We start from the raw sequence: 26,155 nt of genomic DNA, 5'->3' as shown, positions 1-26,155 counted from the left end.
GATAACCCCTTTAACTATGTAACTGGGGAAGTATAAGAAGATTGAAAAAAGACAAAAGTTCAACCTTTAACCCTACTGTGTTGATCCAGAGGAAGCCAAAAACCCCTATGAGGCAGATGCCGATTGACCCATCACAGGTAAAAAAAAAATTCCTTCCCAACTCCAATGGCATCAGAATAATCCCCGGGATCAGCGTCCTATCACATGTCATCTAATGCCCATAACTTGTAATATTATAGAGAAGCATCCACACCTCCCCTGTGCTTCCTGGATAACACGGTGATGTCACTTCCTGGATAACATGGTGATGTCACTTCCTGGATAAAATGGTGATGTCACAAATTGACTCCCAGAGCTGTGTGGGCTGTGGCTGCTGGATGATGGCAGGGAGATGCTCAGTGTCCCTCCAGTGCCCTGTGTCCCTCAGTGTCCCCCTGCCATCATCCCCTCCAGCAGCCACAGCCCGCACAGCTCTGGGAGTCGGGTAGTGACATCACCATGTTATCCAGGAAGTGACATCACCATGTTATCTAGGAAGTGACATCACCACGTTAGCCAGAAAGCGACATCACCATGTTATCCAGGAAGTGACATCACCGTGTAATCCAGGAAGTGACACCACCATGTTATCCAGGAAGGGACATCACCGTGTTATCCGGGAAGTGACATCACCATGTTATCCAGGAAGTGACACCACCATGTTATCCAGGAAGTGACATTGCCATGTTATCCAGGAAGTGACATCACCATGTTATCCGGGAAGTGACGTCACCATGTTATCCAGGAAGTGAAGCCTTGATGCAGTAGTAAGTGCAGGGAAAGAAGCCCTTTATAAGCATTTCCCGTAATAAGTGTATATTGGGGATTTGTATATCTTTTGGGGAGCAATACAATACTTTAATCTCGCCATCTCTCCTCTACCCTATAAACCAGGGATGGGGAACCTTCGGCATCCAAGCTATTGCAAAACTACAACTCCCATCATCCCTGGACAGCCAAAGCTTTTCAGAGATGATGGGAATTGTAGTTTTGCAACAGCTGGGGGGCCGAAGGTTCCCTATCCCTGCTATAAACAAGAGTGTGATTAACCATCCTTATTAGTCACATGACATGGGGAGGCGTGGCCTGTGTCATATAATGGAGTCGCCGTTGTTGCGCATCACTCAAGATCAGACGCAATCACACAATGGATAATAAGAGGTCATCGTTTTTTTTAAATGAACCGATCCTTGAGATATAACCGTATTAAATATATAAACATAAGTAACATAAAATAGAGCTCTATGGTCGGGACATTATAGGGGGGGGGGGGGTCTCTTGGCACCTTGTACATTTACAGCTTATACAATATAGATGGGACGAGGCACTTGGGATCAGGATGAACCGCGCTTCACAACATGGCGGCTCCCGGGACTGTAGATACATGGCGCCCCGTATACATATATCTATAGATTACTCTTCAGCACCCGTATGGTATAGAGGACGTATAGAAATGTCACCACGTTGGCACCGAACATCATGGGGTATTATTCTTCACTTAGTAAACCATCTCGTTCTGCATCTTCAGGATCCAATGTAAGGTGAGGTGGACGTCTTCATCCATGTAACCCTGCGGGAGGGGAGAAGAGGAAGATTCCTTATTACACCAGACGCTCAGTAGACTGTATCTCTATAGATCAGGTGCAAATTGCCCCCTTTTATGGCCAGCTTAAAGGGGAACTCCAGAAAATTAAATATTTAAAATGAACTGGTGTCATAAATTTGTAATTTACATAAATTTAAAAATCTCCAGTCTTTCAGGACTTATCATCTGCCGTTTATCCTGCAGGAAATGCTGTATTCTTTCCAGTCTGACACAGTGCTCTCTGCTGCCACCTCTGTCCATGTCAGGAAATGTCCACAGCCTCTTCTGCTCTGGACAGTTCCTGACATGGACAGAGGTGGCGGCAGAGAGCACTGTGTCAGACTGGAAAGAATACAGCACTTCCTGCAGGACATACAGCAGCTTATAAGTACTGGAAGTCTGGAGAATTTTAAAATAGATGTAAATAACAGATCTGTATAACTTTCTGACACCAGTTGAGTACCCCTTTAAAGTGGTTCTCCAAGATTAGACAGCTACTTTCTTGCAACAGCGCCACCCCTTTCCTCAGGTTGTGTGTGGTAGTACAATTCAGCTCCATTCACTTCAATGGAACGGACCCACACTGTTACTGGAAGGAAGCAGCCATGTTTTTGTTGAAGTAGCTGTTCCCCTCCCCTGCCCTGGGGGCTCTGTGTTACATACCTGAGCTGCGTTGAGTAAATGAGTCCTGTAAATGGAGATTATTTCCTGGTGATGTTTGTTGGCGTCCTGAAAAAAAAAAAAAAAGAAAAAAAAGAATGAAAGTTGAAGTTATATGTAAAGATGGCGATGGGCGGTGGGCCAACTGACCACATAATACAGGGGTGTCAGACTCGCGGCCCTTCAGCTGTTGCAAAACTACAATTCCCATCATGCCTGGACATGGGAATTGTACTTTTGCAACAGCTGGAGATTTGTAGCCAAGATAAGTGGGCCTCATGACTATGAAAGATGTTGGGGGGGGGGCGAGAAAAACTTTTGTTCTTGGTAAGATAAGCGGCTGCCAAAGGGAGTCTGGTGGCATCTTTCTCCCCGCATGCTCAGCTAAACTGACCGTGCGTGCGTAATGGGGGCTCTAGAAAAAGCTGCCAGCCCAATGAGTGGTGGACGGCAGTCTGTGTGTGGCCGATCCTAAGCTTTATCAGATGCTGCATCATTTCTAGACTAAGCATAAGCAGGTTGGCCGGTTACTGTAGAGTCCTTCCTTATTCTTATATACTATATTATATGATGGGTGATGATTTATTACTTATAATCATTGCATTTTGTATTGCAGGTACGGTGTGTGATAATAAGTCATCCATAGATTGTAATGAAAGGCTGCCCCCTGCTGGAGGAATTCGAGTAAGGACTGGCTGCTATAGACATCTGTGAGAAGAGATAACACGCTCCCGACGATACGTCTTGTCTGCCATCCAGTCTGACTAATAATGTGATAATGCCTGCTTATCTGGATCCCCGTCCATTAGCCCCTTACATAAGTCTTGAGGAATCCTTTCAAAACTCATACGGCCGTAGTCAGCGACTAATCACATACCTCCAGTTTGCTGGCCAGCTCCTCACATCTCTTCTGTTGGCGGTCAATCTCCTTAGTCAGGGACTCCATCTCCTTCATGGATTGCACCATCTTAGAGAAACAGATATATAATCAGTATAGGTCCACATACGTGTAATAAAGGGCGACTCCACCCCGCCCTGATGTTTTGGTCACCACTAGCGTCAAGTGAACTTGCCAAACTGTTCAGATTCGGCAACGTTTTTCAAACTCCAATGGTCAGCAGGAGAAGTTAGATGCCATCCTAGGGCTGCCAGGAAAACATGGGTACGGCCTATGTCTGTATCCATGTTTTCCAGGACTCCCTAGGGTTGCATCCAACTTCTCCAGGTGTGGGGAGTCTATTGCAGAGCGTTCGGGTCCAGAGAACGTTGCAGAACACTAGTCACCACTCACTTACCTTCTCCTGTTTCTCCTGAGAAGCCTTGGAGACGTGTTCACACTTCTCAGTAAGGTGGCCATTTTCTTCCTCATACTTCTTGGCCTGGATCCTCAGGTCGTCGGCTTCTTTGGTCAGCTGGTGAACCTTCCCCTCTAGGAGCAGCACCTTCTCCTTCTCAGATGACAGCATTTCTTTACAACCTTCAGCTTCCTTTGAAGCCTGGGTATATTTCTCAGAAAGCCCCTGTATTTCCTCCCGTAAAGCCTTAATCTGGATCTCCAGACCAGCCCTGACCGTCTCCATCTCCTGGACCATGCTGGCTTCCTTAAGCCGTAAAGCCTGCCCTTCCTCCGTCTCTTGTTCCAGCTGTTGTTTGAGGATTATGACTTCTTCACATTTCCCTTCCAGGGCCACTTTACAGGCCTCGTTCTCCTCCTTCAGAGCTGTAACTATTCTTTCCAAGTCCACCAAGCGGCTCTCAAACTCTTCTTTGGGAATGGAGTTGGAAGTCTGAGCCGCCAGCTGTTCCTTGAGTTCCACCACATTGCCCATGGTTTGGAACAACCTCTGCTTGAGATCATCTGTCTCCCTGATCTTGGCGTGTAACTGGTTCTTGATCTCATTGAGGATGTTCTTGTGTTCCGTCATGGATATCGTCTGCATCTGGTCATCCAGAAGCTTAAGGTTCTCCTTCTGCAAAGCGGCCGCCTCCTGCAAGGCATCGTTGTATTTCCTTACGAGAGTCCCGACGTTCCAGTACAACTTCTCCAAGACGTCGGAGCTGAACATCTCTACGGATCTGCCGCTTTCTTCTTGACTAACCTCTGGAGGGAAGCTGTCCCGTAACATGACCATCTCATTCTGCTGAGCCTCCAGTCTGGCGTTCAGCTTCTTCAGCTTGTCTTGTTCTGCCAGCAGCTCATCGGACAGGGCTAAGATCTGGTGTTTGTAATCCTTACAACGTTTCTCGGTTTCTTGTCTCATGGTGAATTCGGACTGCATACTTTCTTGTAGAGCGAGGAGGCCTTCTTCTAGGTTCTGCTTTTCTTGAACGACCTGGTTGGTACGGGTGAGGAGATTCTCGTGGCTCCCCTTCAGAGATGACAACTGTGCCTCTAAGTCCGTAATCTTTTGCTTTAAGGAGTCTGTACTCTTTGTAAGGTCCTGGGCTGACCCGCTCTCCACCTGGGTTACACTGTTTTTACTTTGGTCCGTTTTGTCCGCCAGTAAGCAGGCTACATCAGTCTCTACTTGTCTGTGATGTTCACTGGTCTCTTTCGCCAGCTGATGCCTATTGTTTTCCTCACCAGCGCCCCCATTGATCAGTGCTGAGTCTTTCTTCCCGGATCCGCTCTTTTGCAGTCTCTCCACCGCAGCCATATAGTTCTCTAATCCTGCGATGGACGTCTTCCAGTTATCGACATTCTTCTCTAGGACATCTTTTGGCACATAACCTGAGAATCCTTGGGATATTCCATTTCCCTGCCTTATATCTACAGGTACACAGTTACTTTTCAATCTTTTTATAAAGTTACTGAGTACTTTGTTGTTAGGGAAATCTTGACCATTTTCAAGTCTCTCGGGATGGACATTGTCCATGTTTCCTTCTTGCTCCTGCACTTTTTGCAGCAGGACCAGCAGCTCTTCTTTTTCACGTGTGACCTCTGAAATCTGTTCCTGCAGATCTTCAACCACTGTGCTCTGTATCCGCTTCCTCTTCTCGAACTGGGACAGTACTTCCCGCATGTTCTCAAGGTGCCCCTCCAGCTCTGTCACTCTCCTCCGGGCACTCTCTTCCCTCTCTCTGGCAGAGGCAGCTTCACCCTGGAGACGTTTCACCTCTTCTTGGTGTAGTTCCTCCATCATTCCCGCCTTGTTAGACTCAGCGCTGAGACCTTGGATAGTTTCTTCTCGGTGGATATGTTCTTTCAGCTGCTGATCTTTCAAGGACTTAACGCGCTCAAGAAGTTGTGTTAAGAGATCACAAGTGTCGGAGAAGTGGTGGTCTTCTGTCTTGGGCCTGTCAGCACCATCGTCCCCTTGGAGTAGATACTCCAGTGTGCCTGCCAGGTCTCTGATGCGACCACTCTCATGCCTACGTTCCTCAGATATCCTTTCTAGGTCTTGGGTCTTCATCATCAGCTCTCCTTGAAGCCACACACCTCGCTTCTGCTCTTCTTCATATCTTTTCTTCCACATGAAGACCAGCTCCTGCTCTCTGCTCGGGGTCTGAGGGACGGCCTAAAATACACACACATGGTTAAAATGCAGACTTTGCCCCCCTGTTATCAGTACCTGTTACCACACACCATCACGCTAGGTCATCCTGTGTATATGGTGGGTGCATGCATCGTTCCTACTTTTATTACTACATTACTCTTATGTTTTAAGCCACTAGTGGAAGAAGACTACACGGGTGTATTTATAGCAGCATGGAAACGTAGAGCGTGAAATGTGTAGGGGCGGCAGATGACCGCACAACAGGGGGACCGGACTGTCACTTCACGGAGGAAGGGGGTGTCGGGGTAGTTAATGTGTAATCTGTAACCTACAAACTGGGGTGGGGGTGCGGGGTGGGTTTCTATATATCCACTCTGAGCTCTACTCATATTAAAAACACCTATTATTTATCTATCTAATATATTTTCTCATATCTGTCTAGTAAAATTGGACATTTGCATAGAATCTTCCAGACAACATACAACACTCATTGTAATACAAACCTTGGAAGCAGAAGGACTATCATAAAGTCGACTGTGTTGCTCTGCAAAGAGAAGATATGACATATATTAGGATTTTTGCCTGTATATGCTGACATCATGTATACAGAGATGTGCTGCTTGAAGAGTTGGATGGTCACTTGACTACAGCCCCTAATCTAGTAGCAGGTTGGAAATATTTCGTCCTTCAGGACCACAGCAGATCATTGCGGCATAGATCTCATCCATCTGACCGGCCATGTTCCTCAACAGAGATCTAGATCCACCGGACCATCTACGTTTCTCCACAGAGATCTGGATTAATCTGACCGGCCATGTTTCTCCACAAAGATCTGGATCCATCTGACCGGCATGTTTCTCAGTAGAGATCTGGATCCATCTGACCGGCCATGTTTCTCCACAGAGATCTGGATCCATCTGACCGGCCATATTTCTCCACAGAGATCTGGATCCATCTGACCGGCCATGTTTCTCTACAGAGATCTGGATCCATCTGACCGGCCATGTTTCCCCACAGAGATCTGGATCCATCTGACCGCCCAGGTTTCTCCACAGAGATCTGGATCCATCTGACCGGCCATGTTTCTCCACAGAGATCTGGATCCATCTGACCGGCCATGTTTCTCAGTAGAGATCTGGATCCATCTGACCGGCCATGTTTCTCCACAGAGATCTGGATCCATCTGACCGGCCATATTTCTCCACAGAGATCTGGATCCATCTGACCGGCCATGTTTCTCTACAGAGATCTGGATCCATCTGACCGGCCATGTTTCCCCACAGAGATCTGGATCCATCTGACCGCCCAGGTTTCTCCACAGAGATCTGGATCCATCTGACCGGCCATGTTTCTCCACAGAGATCTGGATCCATCTGACCGGCCATGTTCCTCCCCAGAGATCTGGATCCATCTGACCGGCCATGTTTCTCAGTAGAGATCTGGATCCATCTGACCGGCCATGTTTCTCCACAGAGATCTGGATCCATCTGACCGGCCATGTTTCTCAGTAGAGATCTGGATCCATCTGACCGGATATGTTTCTCCATGGAGATCTGGATCCATCTGACCGGACATGTTTCTCCACAGAGATCTGGATCCATCTGACCGGCCATGTTTCTCCACAGAGATCTGGATCCATCTGACCGGCCATGTTTCTCCACAGAGATCTGGATCCATCTGACCGGACATGTTTCTCCACAGAGATCTGGATCCATCTGACCGGCCATGTTTCTCCACAGAGACCTGGATCCATCTGACCGACCATGTTTCTCCACAGGGATCTGGATCTATCTGACTGGCCATGTTTCTCCACAGAGACCTGGATCCATCTGACCGGCCATGTTTCTCCACTGCTCAACGTTACCAATTTCGCTCTTTAGCCCCCTGGAGTTTCGCCTTTTAGTTTCTTTTAGATACAATGGAACTGGAGCTGGTCGTCTGCTGTTATAGTCAATCTGTGCTAAGGAGCGGTGAGTTGTGGGATCAGGCCCATTGGTAAGACACCAGCGGGATATAATAAGTTAACAAGAAAGCATTCTGGTAAATTTTTCATATTTAATAGTGAATTAATAAATACGACTGTATCACCATCCATATCAAAGCCCAAGTGTCTTGATCAATGTCTTTACTGTCTTGAATAGTGGAAAACATTGATGTGGATGGTGATTTTTGTGTCTGATGTGTTTTGTATATAATCACCATTTTTTTTCCTCCGGTCCAGAGCGGCTTGGACTAGTTTCCTGAGAGAATCGTCCCTGGACAGATCGGTGTAATGCAGAGCGTCGCAGCCTTTGTTATCGCGCAGTGTGGGGTCGGCTCCTTTAGTGATCAGCGTCTCTGCAGCCTGGATGTTGCCCTTTTCACAGGCCATGATCAGCGCCGTCCTAGAGATTTACACAGGGACAAAAACAAGTGTCACTCCATACAGATCAACGACTCGTTCGGCTATACACAGTTCTTCTATACAGGGAGGAAGTAAGAAACTTACTTCCTGTCCCGGTCGTAGAGGTCCACCTGAGCCCCGCGGTCCAGCAGCAAAGAGCACACAGTGGGATGGTTACGTTGGGCGGCAATCATAAGCGGCGTCCGTCCATCCTGGACATAATAGAAAGCAAAGAACTTTCAGTCTTGTATCATTTCCAACACTGCAAAATCCCCCACATTCCAGCACTGACCCTTCCAGCACAAGCTCAAGGGATAACCCACCCCCCACAGACCCCCGACACATCAGTCCTGCCGGCGTGGGATCAGCTGCTGCACAGACGATAAGGAGTCTTCTGGAATTTCCTGTACAGATAACTTACATACTGACACTGAAGAGACGTGACCGAGAGATGGACGGACACTAAAGAGACGTGACCGAGAGATGGGCTGACACTGAAGAGACGTGACCGAGAGATGGGCTGACACTGAAGAGACGTGACCGAGAGATGGGCTGACACTGAAGAGACGTGACCGAGAGATGGGCTGACACTGAAGAGACGTGACCGAGAGATGGGCTGACACTGAAGAGACGTGACCGAGAGATGGGCTGACACTGAAGAGAAAGCTACACATGATGTGACCGAGAGATGGACTGACACTGAAGAGACGTGACCGAGAGATGGGCTGACACTGAAGAGATGTGACCGAGAGATGGGCTGACACTGAAGAGACGTGACCGAGAGATGGGCTGACACTGAAGAGACGTGACCGAGAGATGGGCTGACACTGAAGAGAAAGCTACACATGATGTGACCGAGAGATGGACTGACACTGAACAGATGGACTGACACTAAAGAGACGGTTACACATGATGTGATCGAGAGATGGACTGACACTGAAGAGACACAACCAAGAGATGGACTGACACTGAAGAGACGTGAGATGGGCTGACACTGAAGAGATGTGACCGAGAGATGGGCTGACACTGAAGAGACGTGACCGAGAGATGGGCTGACACTGAAGAGACGTGACAGAGAGATGGGCTGACACTGAAGAGAAAGCTACACATGATGTGACCAAGAGATGGGCTGACACTGAAGAGACGTGACCGAGAGATGGGCTGACACTGAAGAGAAAGCTACACATGATGTGACCGAGAGATGGACTGACACTGAAGAGATGGACTGATACTGAACAGATGGACTGACACTAAACAGACAGTTACACATGATGTGATCGAGAGATGGACTGACACTGAAGAGACGCGACCGAGAGATGGACTGACACTGAAGAGACGGCTACACATGAAGGAGAGATGGGATGGCACTGAAGAGACGGCTACACATGAAGGAGAGATGGGCTGACACTGAAGAGACAGCTACAAATGAAGGAGAGATGGGCTGACACTGAAGAGACAGCTACACATGAACGAGAGATGGGCTGACACTGAAGAGACAGCTACACATGAAGGAGAGATGGGCTGACACTGAAGAGACAGCTACACATGAAGGAGAGATGGGCTAACACTGAAGAGACGGCTACAAATGAAGGAGAGATGGGCTGACACTGAAGAGACAGCTACAAATGAAGGAGAGATGGCCTGACACTGAAGAGACAGCTACACATGAACGAGAGATGGGCTGACACTGAAGAGACAGCTACACATGAAGGAGAGATGGGCTAACACTGAAGAGACGGCTACACATGAAGGAGAGATGGGCTGACACTGAAGAGACAGCTACAAATGAAGGAGAGATGGGCTGACACTGAAGAGACAGCTACACATGAACGAGAGATGGGCTGACACTGAAGAGACAGCTACACATGAAGGAGAGATGGGCTGACACTGAAGAGACAGCTACACATGAACGAGAGATGGGCTGACACTGAAGAGACAGCTACACATGAAGGAGAGATGGGCTGACACTGAAGAGACGGCTACACTTGATGTGACCGAGAGATGGGCTGACACTGAAGAGACGGCTACACTTGATGTGACCGAGAGATGGACTGACACTGAAGAGACGTCTATACATGACATTACCGAGAGATGGACTGACACTGAAGAGACGTGTCCAAGAGACGGACAGACACTGATGAAGAGACATGAATAAGAGATGGACTGACACTGAGGCGGCAGCTATACATGGCGTGACTGAGAGATGGACTCACATCATCAGCAGCATCCATAAGAGTGTCTTCTGCGTCACAGAGGAGGAGAACACTGGAGACGCATCCTGAGGTGGCTGCAGGACGTAACAGGAGACACAGCCCAGTCAGTAACAATACAATAAAAGATGCAATAATACAAATAACATGAGGGAGACTCACCGGCACAGTGTAATGGCGTCCGGCTGTGGAAATCTATGGAATCTTCATGGGCTCCATGCTGGAAGAATAAACCAACAACATATAATAATAATAATCCTGACTGTAGCTGTAGACATGGCGGTGATAGAGAATGGTGGACTGATGGCGGTCATAGAGAATGGTGGACTGATGGCGGTGATATAGGAGGAGATGTAGATGTGCCCATCACACGGAGGACTGATGGTGGTGATATAGAAGGAGATGTAGATGTGCTCCATCACACGGAGGACTGATGGCGGTGATATAGAAGGAGATGTAGATTACCCCCATCACACGGAGGACTGATGGCGGTGATATAGAAGGAGATGTAGATGTGCCCCCATCACACGGAGGACTGATGGCGGTGACATAGAAGGAGATGTAGATGTGCCCATCACACGGAGGACTGATGGCGGTGATATAGAAGGAGATGTAGATGTGCTCCATCACATGGAGGACTGATGGCGGTGACTTACCTGCAGCAGAAGCCTCACACACTCCGGGTGACAATTACTGGAGGCCAAGTGCAAAGCGGTGCAACCTGCAGAAGAGATGAAACACCATGTATATCAGAGGAACCAGGGGGGCAGGAATGAGTGTGGCACAAAGGAGATGGGGGGACAAAGAAAGATTAGGGGACATATATCACTGTGACACAGAGAAGGACTAGTGGACACATATCACTGTGACACATGGAGAGATGGGGGACACATATCACTGCTACACATGGAGAGATGGGGGACACATATCACTGCTACACATGGAGAGATGGGGGACACATCACTGCTACACATGGAGAGATGGGGGACACATCACTGCTACACATGGAGAGATGGGGGACACATCACTGCTACACATGGAGAGATGGGGGACACATATCACAATGACATAGAGAAGGACTAGGGGACACATATCACTGTGACACATGGACAGTTACCATCATCAGTTTTGGCGTTGATTTCTACTTTGTGGGATAAGATGACACTGATACAGTCCACGAGTCCCCTGGAGGCAGCAAGATGGAACCTGCAAGAGAAAAGAGAAGAAGACGATGGCAGTGATGGCAGACATTACTAATCCACACATGGTGGACAGTGTCAGTGATAGCAGACATTACTAATGCACACATGGAGGACAGTGTCAGTGATAGCAGACATTACTAATCCACACATGGGGGACAGTGTCAGTGATGGCAGACATTACTAATCCACACATGGAGGACAGTGTCAGTGATGGCAGACATTACTAATCCACACATGAGGGGACAGTGTCAGTGATGGCAGACATTACTAATCCACACATGGAGGACAGTGTCAGTGAGGGCAGACATTACTAATCCACACATGGAGGACAGTGTCAGTGATGGCAGACATTACTAATCCACACATGGAGGACAGTGTCAGTGATGGCAGACATTACTAATCCACACATGGTGGACAGTGTCAGTGATAGCAGACATTACTAATCCACACATGGTGGACAGTGTCAGTGATGGCAGACATTACTAATCCACACATGGGGGACAGTGTCAGTGATGGCAGACATTACTAATCCACACGAGGGGACAGTGTCAGTGATGGCAGACATTACTAATCCACACGAGGGGACAGTGTCAGTGATGGCAGACATTACTAATCCACACATGGGGGACAGTGTCAGTGATGGCAGACATTACTAATCCACACGAGGGGACAGTGTCAGTGATGGCAGACATTACTAATCCACACGAGGGGACAGTGTCAGTGATAGCAGACATTACTAATCCACACATGGTGGACAGTGTCAGTGATGGCAGACATTACTAATCCACACATGGGGGACAGTGTCAGTGATGGCAGACATTACTAATCCACACGAGGGGACAGTGTCAGTGATGGCAGACATTACTAATCCACACGAGGGGACAGTGTCAGTGATGGCAGACATTACTAATCCACACATGGGGGACAGTGTCAGTGATGGCAGACATTACTAATCCACACGAGGGGACAGTGTCAGTGATGGCAGACATTACTAATCCACACGAGGGGACAGTGTCAGTGATGGCAGACATTACTAATCCACACATGGAGGACAGTGTCAGTGATAGCAGACATTACTAATCCACACATGGAGGACAGTGTCAGTGATGGCAGACATTACTAATCCACACATGGAGGACAGTGTCAGTGATGGCAGACATTACTAATCCGCCTCTGTATGTTATGTGATACATTTGGGTGTGTGTCCCTTTAAGCGCCCCTGGCGTTTCATATCTGCTGCTTCCACCCTGTGGTTACAGATTTTGCTCATCTACCACAAATATGTCATGAGGACAAAATGGCCGATGTTATTTATGACTGGAAACCGTTTCCATGGAGATGGCAGAGGAATCTGCAGGGTGTCAGGAAGCCCCAGCATGGTGACTGTACACAGATGGTACAGAGATTACAGCATTACAGCACTGGGTGCCATAGCTATAGCGCCACCCGCAGCCATCACATCCCAGATCCCATCACATATAGCCTGGTGATGTCACCCGCCCCGCACAGCTGTATACCTGTATATAAAGGAGAAATATGGCTAAAGATGGAGGAGAAGCAGCCGCTGATAACACTGCGTCATGTGGCGACCATCACATGTCACCCGTCACCCATCACATGTCACCCATTATCATCTCTACTACATGCATAATCTCCAGGGGCAGAATGAAGCCAAGCTGTGTATCTACGCCTATTGCCATGCTGTCTGCTGGCCTGAGTATCTCATTTTATCATGTGTGATACTGTCTGCTGGGCCTGTGTATCTCAGCCAGTCATGTGATACTTTCTGCTGGCCTGAGTATCTCATTTTATCATGTGTGATACTGTCTGCTGGGCCTGTGTATCTCAGCCAGTCATGTGATACTTTCTGCTGGCCTGAGTATCTCATTTTATCATGTGTGATACTGTCTGCTGGGCCTGTGTATCTCAGCCAGTCATGTGATACTTTCTGCTGGCCTGAGTATCTCATTTTATCATGTGTGATACTGTCTGCTGGCCTGAGTATAGACAAAAAACAAAAGGTGCAACAGCAACCCACAAGTGTAAGGGCTTACCGTGCTGTTGCACCTTTTGTTTTTTTGTCTGTACTTAAGCCACAAGCAGCGTGCAACCTGCAGTGTGAACAGAGTCATAGATGTGCTGCCAAAATTTCCCTTTTTTTGCTGGCCTGAGTATCTCATCCTATCATGTGTGATACTGTCTGCTGGATGGTGTATCTCATCCTATCATGTGTGATACTGTCTGCTGAACGGTGTATCTCATCCTATCATGTGTGATACTGTCTGCTGGATGGTGTATCTCATCCTATCATGTGTGATACTGTCTGCTGGACGGTGTATCTCATCCTATCATGTGTGATACTGTCTGCTGGCCTGAGTATCTCATTTTAGCATGTGTGATACTGTCTGCTGAGATACTGTATCTGATCAATTATGTTTGATTCTATGTGTAATATTACCTATCATGTGCTCAGCCCCTGTATCTAACCCTTTGTCAGCGATGACTGTGAGGACTTACGCGGACTGTCCGCCGGGCCCGGTCTTGGTCGCCCTGATCTGCTTCTTGGCCAGGAGGGAAGAGACTTTCTTGGCGTCCCCCTTTTCCACGGCTTCCATAAACTTCTGGTCATGTCTGTTCCACTTGTCCACCTGTAGGAGGAGGAGGAGGATAATAACATGTACATCCTGAGATGGTCGCGCACACACACACACACACACATATCCTGAGTCTCACACACACACACACACACACACACACACACACATCCTGAGATGGTCACACACACACACACACACACACATCCTGAGATGGTCACACACACACACACACACACACACACACACACATCCTGAGATGGTCACACACACACACACACACACACATCCTGAGATGGTCACACACACACACATCCTGAGATGGTCACACACACACACACATCCTGAGATGGTCACACACACACACACATCCTGAGATGGTCACACACACACACACACACACACACACATATCCTGAGTCACACACACACACACACATATCCTGAGTCACACACACACACACACACACATCCTGAGATGGTCACACACACACACACATATCCTGAGTCACACACACACACACATCCTGAGATGGTCACACACACACACACATCCTGAGATGGTCACACACACACACACATCCTGAGTCACACACACACACACACACATCCTGAGTCACACACACACACACACACATCCTGACATGGTCACACACACACACACACACACATCCTGAGATGGTCACACACACACACACACATCCTGACATGGTCACACACACACACACACACATCCTGAGATGGTCACACACACACACACACACACACACACACACATCCTGACATGGTCAAACACACACACACACACCCATAGATGGTCGGTCACACACACACACACACACACACACACACATCCTGAGATGGTCACACACACACACACACACATCCTGAGATGGTCACACACACACACACACACATCCTGACATGGTCACACACACATCCTGATATGGTCACACACACACAGTCTCACACACACACACATCCTGACATCTGAGGGGCACAGTATCACTTCCCACTCCATGGTGTATGGCTGAGGGGCACAGTATCACTTCCTGCTCCATGGTGTATGGCTGAGGGGCACAGTATCACTTCCTGCTCCCTGCTGTATGGCTGAGGGGCACAGTATCACTTCCTGCTCCCTGCTGTATGGCTAAGGGGCACAGTATCACTTCCTGCTCCCTGCTGTATGGCTGAGGGGCACAGTATCACTTCCCGCTCCATGGTGTATGGCTGAGGGGCACAGTATCACTTCCTGCTCGATGGTGTATGGCTGAGGGGCACAGTATCACTTCCCACTCCATGGTGTATGGCTGAGGGGCACAGTATCACTTCCGCTCCATGGTGTATGGCTGAGGGGCACAGTATCACTTCCCCTCCATGATGTATGGCTGAGGGGCACAGTATCACTTCCCGCTCCATGGTGTATGGCTGAGGGGCACAGTATCACTTCCCGCTCCCTGCTCTATGGCTGAGGGGCACAGTATCACTTCCCGCTCCATGGTGTATGGCTGAGGGGCACAGTATCACTTCCCGCTCCCTGCTCTATGGCTGAGGGGCACAGTATCACTTCCCGCTCCATGATTTATGTCGGAGGGGCACAGTATCACTTCCAGCTCCCTGCTCTATGGCTGAGGGGCACAGTATCACTTCCCGCTTTATGTCGGAGGGGCACAGTATCACTTCCAGCTCCCTGCTCTATGGCTGAGGGGCACAGTATCACTTCCCGCTCCCTGCTCTATGGCTGAGGGGCACAGTATCACTTCCCGCTTTATGTTGGAGGGGCACAGTATCACTTCCCACTTTATGTCGGAGGGGCACAGTATCACTTCCAGCTCCCTGCTCTATGGCTGAGGGGCACAGTATCACTTCCAGCTCCCTGCTCTATGGCTGAGGGGCACAGTATCACTTCCAGCTCCCTGCTCTATGGCTGAGGGGCACAGTATCACTTCCCGCTTTATGTTGGAGGGGCACAGTATCACTTCCCGCTCCCTGCTCTATGGCTGAGGGGCACAGTATCACTTCCCGCTCCCTGCTCTATGGCTGAGGGGCACAGTATCACTTCCCGCTCCCTGCTCTATGGCTGAGGGGCACAGTATCACTTCCCGCTCCCTGCTCTATGGCTGAGGGGCACAGTATCACTTCCTGCTCGATGATTTATGTCGGAGGGGTACACTCCTGTAGATTATACACAGTATGATAACAATGTGACACCTGTTGTCTGTAGTGATGTCATCGCCCAGGCCCCGCCCACACCGGCCTCTTATCACTCCACAAACACCATGATCCCAGGTGGTATAACCGCCATATACTGCAGACTAGATAAGACTGCGCAGAGTACAGGCTGGCCGCCATATCCTAGAGACATCTGCCACCTGGGGAACACAACAGCCAGGACACGATGACCTCACACAGCCAGGACACGATGACCTCACACAGCCAGGACAGGATGACCTCACACAGCCAGGACACAATGACCTCACACAGCCAGGACACAATGACCTCACACAGCCAGGACACGATGACCTCACACAGCCAGGACAGGATGACCTCACACAGCCAGGACACAATGACCTCACACAGCCAGGACACAATGACCTCACACAGCCAGGACATGATAGTATCACACAGCCAGGACACGATGACCTCACACAGCCAGGACACAATGACCTCACACAGCCAGGACACAATGACCTCACACAGCCAGGACATGATAGTATCACACAGCCAGGACACGATGACCTCACACAGCCAGGACATGATAGTATCACACAGCCAGGACACGATTACCTCACACAGCCAGGACACAATGACCTCACACAGCCAGGACATGATAGTATCACACAGCCAGGACACGATGACATCACACAGCCAGGACACGATGACATCACACAGCCAGGACACGATGACATCACACAGCCAGGACACGATGACATCACACAGCCAGGACACGATGACATCACACAGACTGAAGCCCCGCCCCCATTATCCCCGGGAGGGAAGGTATAGCCATTCTTCCTATGACTAATGACGTGACATCACTGGCTGCACACATGGCAGACGTTAAAGGGCAGCTCCATATTCTAAGGATGAGTAAATCTTACTCACATGTCATCACTTTTACAAGGAAACATAAAAAAGACAAAAATAGCTCCAGAAAATGTGATGATGTCATCAGAATCCGGCCGCAAAGACGAACTACCGCGGATTTATGGCACAGTATAGGTGATAGCAGCCAATCAGATGCGGCTGTATCTAATTCTATCATGTGTGATACTGTGCTGCTGTATCTAATCCTATTATGTGCGATACTGTGCGGCTGTATCTAATCCTATTATGTGCGATACTGTGCGGCTGTATCTAATCCTATTATGTGCGATACTGTGCGGCTGTATCTAATCCTATTATGTGCGACTGTATCTAATCCTATTATGTGCGATACTGTGCGGCTGTATCTAATCCTATTATGTGCGATACTGTGCTGCTGTATCTAATCCTATTATGTGTGATACTGTGCTGCGGTATCTAATCCTAGCAGGGGTATCTAAGCCAACTATGTGTGATATTGAGTAGGGGTACCTAAGCCTATCAGGTGTACTGATAATGGGCAGGGGTGTCTTTGCTGAATATATGTGATCCTGATCAGGGGTATCTAAGCTGACTATGTGTGAAACTGAGCAGGTGTATTTAAGATGACTGTGTGATACTGAGCAGGGGTATCTAAGCTATGTGTGACACCGAGTAGGGGTATCTAAGCTGATTATTTGTGATACTGAGCAGAGGTATCTAAGGATGAGTGATACGTCTCACAGTGTCTGGAACCTTCACGGTCAGCCAATATTTACCAGTTATTGATCTGTATCGCGGTGGTTAGGAACGAGGTCAGAGGTTAGCTCCATCACCGGCCGCCATCCGCAGAGGATCATACCGCACGTTACAATAGAATCTGGTCACTACGGGCAACATCACACCACCTCTGTTTATATATCCTCCAGTGTGTTATGTTCCCTGTACCACGACTTAAAGGGATTGTCCACTCCTCTAAACATAGACAGTATCAGATCCATCAACAGCAACTTAATGAAGCTTTCTGTGAAGTGTTATGACACCCCGGCCATCCCCTGGTACTCCCTCAGCGGTTACACTTTCTACAGAAGATCTCAAAGTACTAAACATATCACAATAAAAATATAAGATCCGTCATCAGCAGCTTAGTGGTGGTTTCTAATGAGCAGCATGCAGGATATAATCCTTGTACAGTAAGTACTTAATGAGAGGGGTGAGTGTGATGATGCGGGATCCGTGCACAGCAGTGTGGGGGGGGGGGTATGCAGGATGAGAGGGGTGAGTGTGATGATGCGGGATCCGTGCACAGCAGTGGGGGGGGTGTATACAGGATGAGAGGGGTGAGTGTGATGATGCGGGATCCGTGCACAGCAGTGGGGGGGGGGTATACAGGATGAGAGGGGTGAGTGTGATGATGCGGGATCCGTGCACAGCAGTGGGGGGGGGGGTATACAGGATGAGAGGGGTGAGTGTGATGATGCGGGATCCGTGCACAGCAGTGTGGGGGGGGGGATACAGGATGAGAGGGCTGAGTGTGATGATGCGGGATCCGTGCACAGCAGTGGGGGGGGGGGGGGGGTATACAGGATGAGAGGGGTGAGTGTGATGATGCGGGATCCGTGCACAGTAGTGGGGGGGGGGGGGTATACAGGATGAGAGGGGTGAGTGTGATGATGCGGGATCCGTGCACAGCAGTGTGTGGGGGGGGGGGGGGGTGGTATACAGGATGAGAGGGGTGAGTGTGATGATGCGGGATCCGTGCACAGCAGTGGGGGGGGGGGGGGGTGTATACAGGATGAGAGGGGTGAGTGTGATGATGCGGGATCCGTGCACAGCAGTGGGGGGGGTATACAGGATGAGAGGGGTGAGTGTGATGATGCGGGATCCGTGCACAGCAGTGGGGGGGGTGTATACAGGATGAGAGGGGTGAGTGTGATGATGCGGGATCCGTGCACAGCAGTGGGGGGGGGATACAGGATGAGAGGGGTGAGTGTGATGATGCGGGATCCGTGCACAGCAGTGTGGGGGTGGGGTGGTATACAGGATGAGAGGGGTGAGTGTGATGATGCGGGATCCGTGCACAGCAGTGGGGGGGGGGGTATACAGGATGAGAGGGATGAGTGTGATGATGCGGGATCCGTGCACAGCAGTGTGGGGGGGGGGGGGGATACAGGATGAGAGGGGTGAGTGTGATGATGCGGGATCCGTGCACAGCAGTGTGTGTGTGTGGGGGGGTATACAGGATGAGATTGTTGAGTGTGATGATGCGGGATCCGTGCACAGCAGTGGGGGGGGGGTATACAGGATGAGAGGGGTGAGTGTGATGATGCGGGATCCGTGCACAGCAGTGTGGGGGGGTATACAGGATGAGAGGGGTGAGTGTGATGATGCGGGATCCGTGCACAGCAGTGTGTGTGTGTGGGGGGGGGGGGTATACAGGATGAGAGGGGTGAGTGTGATGATGCGGGATCCGTGCACAGCAGTGGTGGTGGTGGTGGTATACAGGATGAGAGGGGTGAGTGTGATGATGCGGGATCCGTGCACAGCAGTGGGGGGGGGATACAGGATGAGAGGGGTGAGTGTGATGATGCGGGATCCGTGCACAGCAGTGTGTGGGGGGGGGGGTATACAGGATGAGAGGGGTGAGTGTGATGATGCGGGATCCGTGCACAGCAGTGTGGGGGGGGGGGGTATACAGGATGAGAGGGGTGAGTGTGATGATGCGGGATCCGTGCACAGCAGTGTGGGGGGGGGGGGGGGTATACAGGATGAGAGGGGTGAGTGTGATGATGCGGGATCCGTGCACAGCAGTGGGGGGGGGGGGGTGTATACAGGATGAGAGGGGTGAGTGTGATGATGCGGGATCCGTGCACAGTAGTGGGGGGGTACACAGGATGAGAGGGATGAGTGTGATGATGCGGGATCCGTGCACAGCAGTGTAGGGGGGGTATACAGGATGAGAGGGGTGAGTGTGATGATGCGGGATCCGTGCACAGTAGTGTGGGGGGGGGGTATACAGGATGAGAGGGGTGAGTGTGATGATGCGGGATCCGTGCACAGTAGTGTGGGGGGGGGGGGGGTATACAGGATGAGAGGGGTGAGTGTGATGATGCGGGATCCGTGCACAGTAGTGTGGGGGGGGGGGGGGGTATACAGGATGAGAGGGGTGAGTGTGATGATGCGGGATCCGTGCACAGAAGTGTGGGGGGGGGGGGGGGGTTATACAGGATGAGAGGGGTGAGTGTGATGATGCGGGATCCGTGCACAGCAGTGTAGGGGGGGTATACAGGATGAGAGGGGTGAGTGTGATGATGCGGGATCCGTGCACAGCAGTGGGGGGGGGGGGTGTATACAGGATGAGAGGGGTGAGTGTGATGATGCGGGATCCGTGCACAGCAGTGGGGGGGGGGGGGGGGTATACAGCCCCCCCCATTACAATGCCGTGTGGTCACTCCGGATATAGTTACTGCTTCCGGCTCTTCTTACCACAACTCAGAGTTCTGGCACAAAACAGGATAAAATAAAATCTGTAATTCCCCAAGATTAAAGCAGAAACAGCGCAGTATGGAATGTGACTGATCCTGAGCAGCCGCCAAACGCTGATCAGATCCAGGCGGGATCCAGATGTGAGAGCACAGACCACAAGTCTGTCACACTGTACCAGCACCCACCCTGACCGCAGGACCGCCTGGCATGTGTGTGCTGCTCCCTGTGACAAGACCCAACCAGCTGATCACTGCTCCCTGTGACCAGACACGACTAGCTGATCACTGCTCCCTGTGACCAGACACGACTAGCTGATCACTGCTCCCTGTGACCAGACACGACTAGCTGATCACTGCTCCCTGTGACCAGACACAACTAGCTGATTACTGCTCCCTGTGACCAGACACGACTAGCTGATCACTGCTCTATGTGACCAGACACGACTAGCTGATCACTGCTCCCTGTGACCAGACATGACTAGCTGATCACTGCTCCCTGTGACCAGACACAACTAGCTGATCACTGCTCCCTGTGACCAGACACAACTAGCTGATCACTGCTCCCTGTGACCAGACACAACTAGCTGATCACTGCTCCCTGTGACCAGACACGCCTAGCTGATCACTGCTCCCTGTGACCAGACACGCCTAGCTGATCACTGCTCCCTGTGACCAGACACGACTAGCTGATCACTGCTCCCTGTGACCAGACACAACTAGCTGATCACTGCTCCCTGTGACCAGACACAACTAGCTGATCACTGCTCCCTGTGACCAGACCCGACTAGCTGATCACTGCTCCATGTGACCAGACACGACTAGCTGATCACTGCTCCCTGTGACCAGACACGACTAGCTGATCACTGCTCCCTGTGACCAGACACGACTAGCTGATCACTGCTCCCTGTGACCAGACACGACTAGCTGATCACTGCTCCCTGTGACCAGACACAACTAGCTGATCACTGCTCCCTGTGACCAGACACAACTAGCTGATCACTGCTCCCTGTGACCAGACACGACCATCTGATCACTGCTCTATGTGACCAGACCCGACTAGCTGATCACTGCTCTATGTGACCAGACCCGACTAGCTGATCACTGCTCTATGTGACCAGACACGACTAGCTGATCACTGCTCCCTGTGACCAGACCCGACCATCTGATCACTGCTCTATGTGACCAGACCCGACTAGCTGATCACTGCTCTATGTGACCAGACACGACTAGCTGATCACTGCTCCCTGTGACCAGACACGACTAGCTGATCACTGCTCCCTGTGACCAGACACAACTAGCTGATCACTGCTCCCTGTGACCAGACACAACTAGCTGATCACTGCTCCCTGTCACCAGACCTGACTAGCTGATCACTGCTCCCTGTCACCAGACCTGACTAGCTGATCACTGCTCCATGTGACAAGACCCGACCAGCTGATCACTGGTTCCTATGACCAGACACGACCAGCTGATCACTGCTCCCTATGACCAGACCCAACTAGCTGATCACTGCTCCCTATGACCAGACCCAACTAGCTGATCACTGCTCCCTATGACCAGACAGGACTAGTTGATCACTGCTGCCCTGTTACCAGACACAACTAGCTGATCACTGCTGCCCTGTTACCAGACACATATCACACGTAAATGTGTACAATCCCTTTAAATGAGTGATGTGACTGCCCAGGCCCATGGCGAGGAGAGTATCCCCGGGGGTGGCACACAGGTGGGGTGGCATTTATCACTACTTCACCTGTTCAGTAACACCTCCCACCATAGAGACTCCGCCAATCCCTGGCTGTAATCCGCACTGACATGTCAGGACTATTCCAGGAATGATCTGGCCGCCAGTTCTCAGAGAGCAGCGTCTGCAGGAGCCGTGAGAGAACGGCCGCTGGAGTCTCATGTGTCCATTCACCTGTAAGAAGCTTTTGGCGCCAGAAATTACTGAACGCAGCCTCTAATTACTGTCACCGGGGCAAGAGGGCGAGATGACATGATGGCTAATGTGTACAGCGGCCTGAGGAGAGGAAGAGGGAGAGGACAAAGCTGGATACAGATCACAGGAGACCGCCGCAACACCAACCCGGACTGATCACTACTATATCTGTGCAACATAGTACACACTCATCAGGACTAATACTGCTCCTATATACAGGAATATAACAACTATAATACTACCTCCTATATACAGGAATATAACAACTATAATACTGCCTCCTATATACAGGAGTATAACAACTATAATACTGCTCCTATATACAGGTATATAACTACTATAATACTGGTCCTATATACAAGAATATAACTACTATAATACTGCTCCTATATACAGGGATATAACAACTATAATACTGCTCCTATATACAAGAATATAACTACTATAATACTGCTCCCTATATACAGGAATATAACAACTATAATACTGCCTCCTATATACAGGAGTATAACAACTATAATACTGCTCCTATATACAGGTATATAACTACTATAATACTGGTCCTATATACAAGAATATAACTACTATAATACTGCTCCTATATACAGGGATATAACAACTATAATACTACCTCCTATATACAGGAATATAACAACTATAATACTACCTCCTATATACAGGAATATAACTACTATAATACTACCTCCTATATACAAGAATATAACTACTATAATACTGCCCCCTATATACAGGGATATAACTACTATAATACTGCTCCTATATACAGGGATATAACTACTATAATATAGCTCCTATATTAAGGAATATAACTACTATAATACTGCTCCTATATACAGGAGTATAACAACTATAATACTACCTCCTATATACAGTAGGGCTGGGCGGTATACCGCAAAAATACCGATACCGTCACTGGCGTCGGTTAACCGACCTCAACTTAGCCAGGACGGTATCTGCGGTATTTTTGCTTTCTATCTCCCTGTTAGAGTGCCCCCTCACTGCGCCCATCCTGTGAGCGCGCCCCCCGCACACACGCACGCCGCCTGGCATTAGCGCTGTACATTATGTGCAGGGGCGCTAATATCAGAGCGGGAGGTGGTGGAGGAGCAGCAGTGTAAGAAGGCCCCGCCCCCCGCAAGTCCCGTCCAAGCGCCCGCCCTCCTTACCCGTCCGGTCCCGTCTGAGGCTCCTCACCTGTCCGATACCACCCCACCCCCAGCGGTCCAGTCCCGTCCGATGCCCCCCACTGGTCCCGTCCTGTCCGAGGCCCCCCACCTCTCCCCTCCGAGGCTCCTCCCCCACACACCCGGCCGGCGAACACTGCCCATGTTTTCCTGTGTGTGCAGGGACGCCGGCGTGTCAGGGCTGGAGGAGCAGCATTTGGGGGCGGCTGTCCTGTACTTCCCTTAGTAACAGTACAGGAGTGTAGCATAGGAGGAATGAATGGGCTGCAGCAGGCAGGATAAGTTATAGGAGACATCCTGCTGCAGCCCATTCATTCCTCCTATGCTACAGCCCTGTACTGTTACTAAGGGAACTACATTTCCCTGTATAGTAATACACCCCTATCCGCCGCCTTGTATAGTCATATACCCCTGTCTGCCCCCCCCTGTATAGTCATACACCCCTGTCCGCCCCCCATATAGTCATACACCCCTGTCCGCCCCCCCCCGTATAGTCATACACCCCTGTCCGCCCCCCCCGTATAGTCATACACCCCTGTCCCCCCTCTGTATAGTCATACACCCCTGTCCCCCCCCCCCGCTGTATAGTCATACACCCCTGTCCCCCCCCCCTGTATAGTCATACACCCCTGTCCCCCCCTGTATAGTCATACACCCCTGTCTGCCCCCCCCTGTATAGTCATACGCCCCTGTCCGCCCCCCATATAGTCATACACCCCTGTCCCCCCCTGTATAGTCATACACCCCTGTCCGTCCCCCCTGTATAGTCATACACCCCTGTCCCCCCCCCTGTATAGTCATACACCCCTGTCCCCCCCTGTATAGTCATACACCCCTGTCTGCCCCCCCCTGTATAGTCATACGCCCCTGTCCGCCCCCCATATAGTCATACACCCCTGTCCCCCCCCTGTATAGTCATACACCCCTGTCCGTCCCCCCTGTATAGTCATACACCCCTGTCCCCCCCCCCTGTATAGTCATACACCCCTGTCCGTCCCCCCTGTATAGTCATACACCCCTGCCCGCCCACCCCGCCTGTATAGTCATACACCCCTGTCCGCCCACCCCGCCTGTATAGTCGTACACCCCTATCCCCCCTGTATAGTCATACACCCCTGTCCGTCCCCCCTGTATAGTCATACACCCCTACCTCCCCTGTATAGTCATACACCCCCATCCCCCCCCCACTGTATAGTCATACACCCCTATCCCCCCTGTATAGTCATATACCCCTATCCCTCCTGTATAGTCATACACCCCTGTCCACCCCCCGCCTGTATAGTCATACACCCCTGTCCACCCCCCCCGTATAGTCATACACCCCTATCCGTCCCCTGTATAGTTATACACCCCTGTCCGCCACCCCTGTATAGTCATGCTCAGTGAGTTTTTTACTTTTTTGATATTGACAGTTTTTCATAGCAAGTGGGTGTGGTTTGCAAAAAGGGGCGTGTCATAATTATCGTTACCGCGGCTACATGTGCGATTAATCGCGATATTGATTTTGGCCCATATCGCCCAGCCCTAATATACAGGAATATAACAACTACAATACTACCTCCTATATACAAGAATATAACTACTATAATACTGCTCCTATATATAGGGATATAACTACTATAATACTGCCCCTATATACAGGGATATAACTACTATAATACTGCTCCTATATACAGGAATATAACTACTATAATACTGCTCCCTATATACAGGAATATAACTACTATAATACTGCTCCTATATACAGGGATATAACTACTATAATACTGCCGCCTATATACAGGGATATAACTACTATAATACTGCTCCTATATACAGGGATATAACTACTATAATACTGCTCCCTATATACAGGGATATAACTACTATAATACTGCTCCTATATACAGGAATATAACTACTATAATACTGCTCCTATATACAGGAATATAACTACTATAATATAGCTCCTATATTAAGGAATATAACTACTATAATACTGCTCCTATATACAGGAATATAACTACTATAATACTGCTCCTATATACAAGAATATAACTACTATAATACTGCTCCTATATACAGGAATATAACAACTATAATACTGCTCCTATATACAGGGATATAACTACTATAATACTGCTCCTATATACAGGAATATAACTACTATAATACCGCCCCTATATACAGGAATATAACTACTATAATATAGCTCCTATATTAAGGAATATAACTACTATAATACTGCTCCTATATACAGGAATATAACTACTATAATACTGCTCCTATATACAGGAGTATAACAACTATAATAC

At 49.6% G+C, this 26,155-nt stretch overlaps 1 protein-coding gene across 2 annotated transcripts in view; it reads right to left on the bottom strand.

The window, feature by feature from the left end:
• Positions 1-1,184: 1,184 nt before the first annotated feature.
• Positions 1,185-26,155, bottom strand: part of ANKRD35 (ankyrin repeat domain 35) — a 48,078-nt gene continuing 23,107 nt past the window's right edge. For both annotated transcript variants that reach the window (XM_069950169.1, XM_069950170.1), the window contains exons 2-13: positions 14,094-14,224; positions 11,492-11,580; positions 11,031-11,095; positions 10,537-10,594; positions 10,378-10,451; positions 8,270-8,376; positions 7,981-8,165; positions 6,285-6,325; positions 3,580-5,802; positions 3,162-3,251; positions 2,288-2,353; positions 1,185-1,609 (exon numbers count right to left, since the gene is read on the bottom strand). In XM_069950169.1, coding sequence (XP_069806270.1) covers positions 1,538-1,609; positions 2,288-2,353; positions 3,162-3,251; positions 3,580-5,802; positions 6,285-6,325; positions 7,981-8,165; positions 8,270-8,376; positions 10,378-10,451; positions 10,537-10,594; positions 11,031-11,095; positions 11,492-11,580; positions 14,094-14,224 — 3,201 coding nt within the window. In that variant the 3' untranslated portion in view covers positions 1,185-1,537. The remainder of the gene's footprint in view (positions 1,610-2,287; positions 2,354-3,161; positions 3,252-3,579; positions 5,803-6,284; positions 6,326-7,980; positions 8,166-8,269; positions 8,377-10,377; positions 10,452-10,536; positions 10,595-11,030; positions 11,096-11,491; positions 11,581-14,093; positions 14,225-26,155) is intronic.

This window comes from Dendropsophus ebraccatus, chromosome 13 (assembly GCF_027789765.1).
Source record: "Dendropsophus ebraccatus isolate aDenEbr1 chromosome 13, aDenEbr1.pat, whole genome shotgun sequence".
NCBI classification, from domain to species: Eukaryota; Metazoa; Chordata; class Amphibia; order Anura; family Hylidae; genus Dendropsophus; species Dendropsophus ebraccatus.
This window is presented reverse-complemented; position numbering and strand designations above follow the sequence as displayed.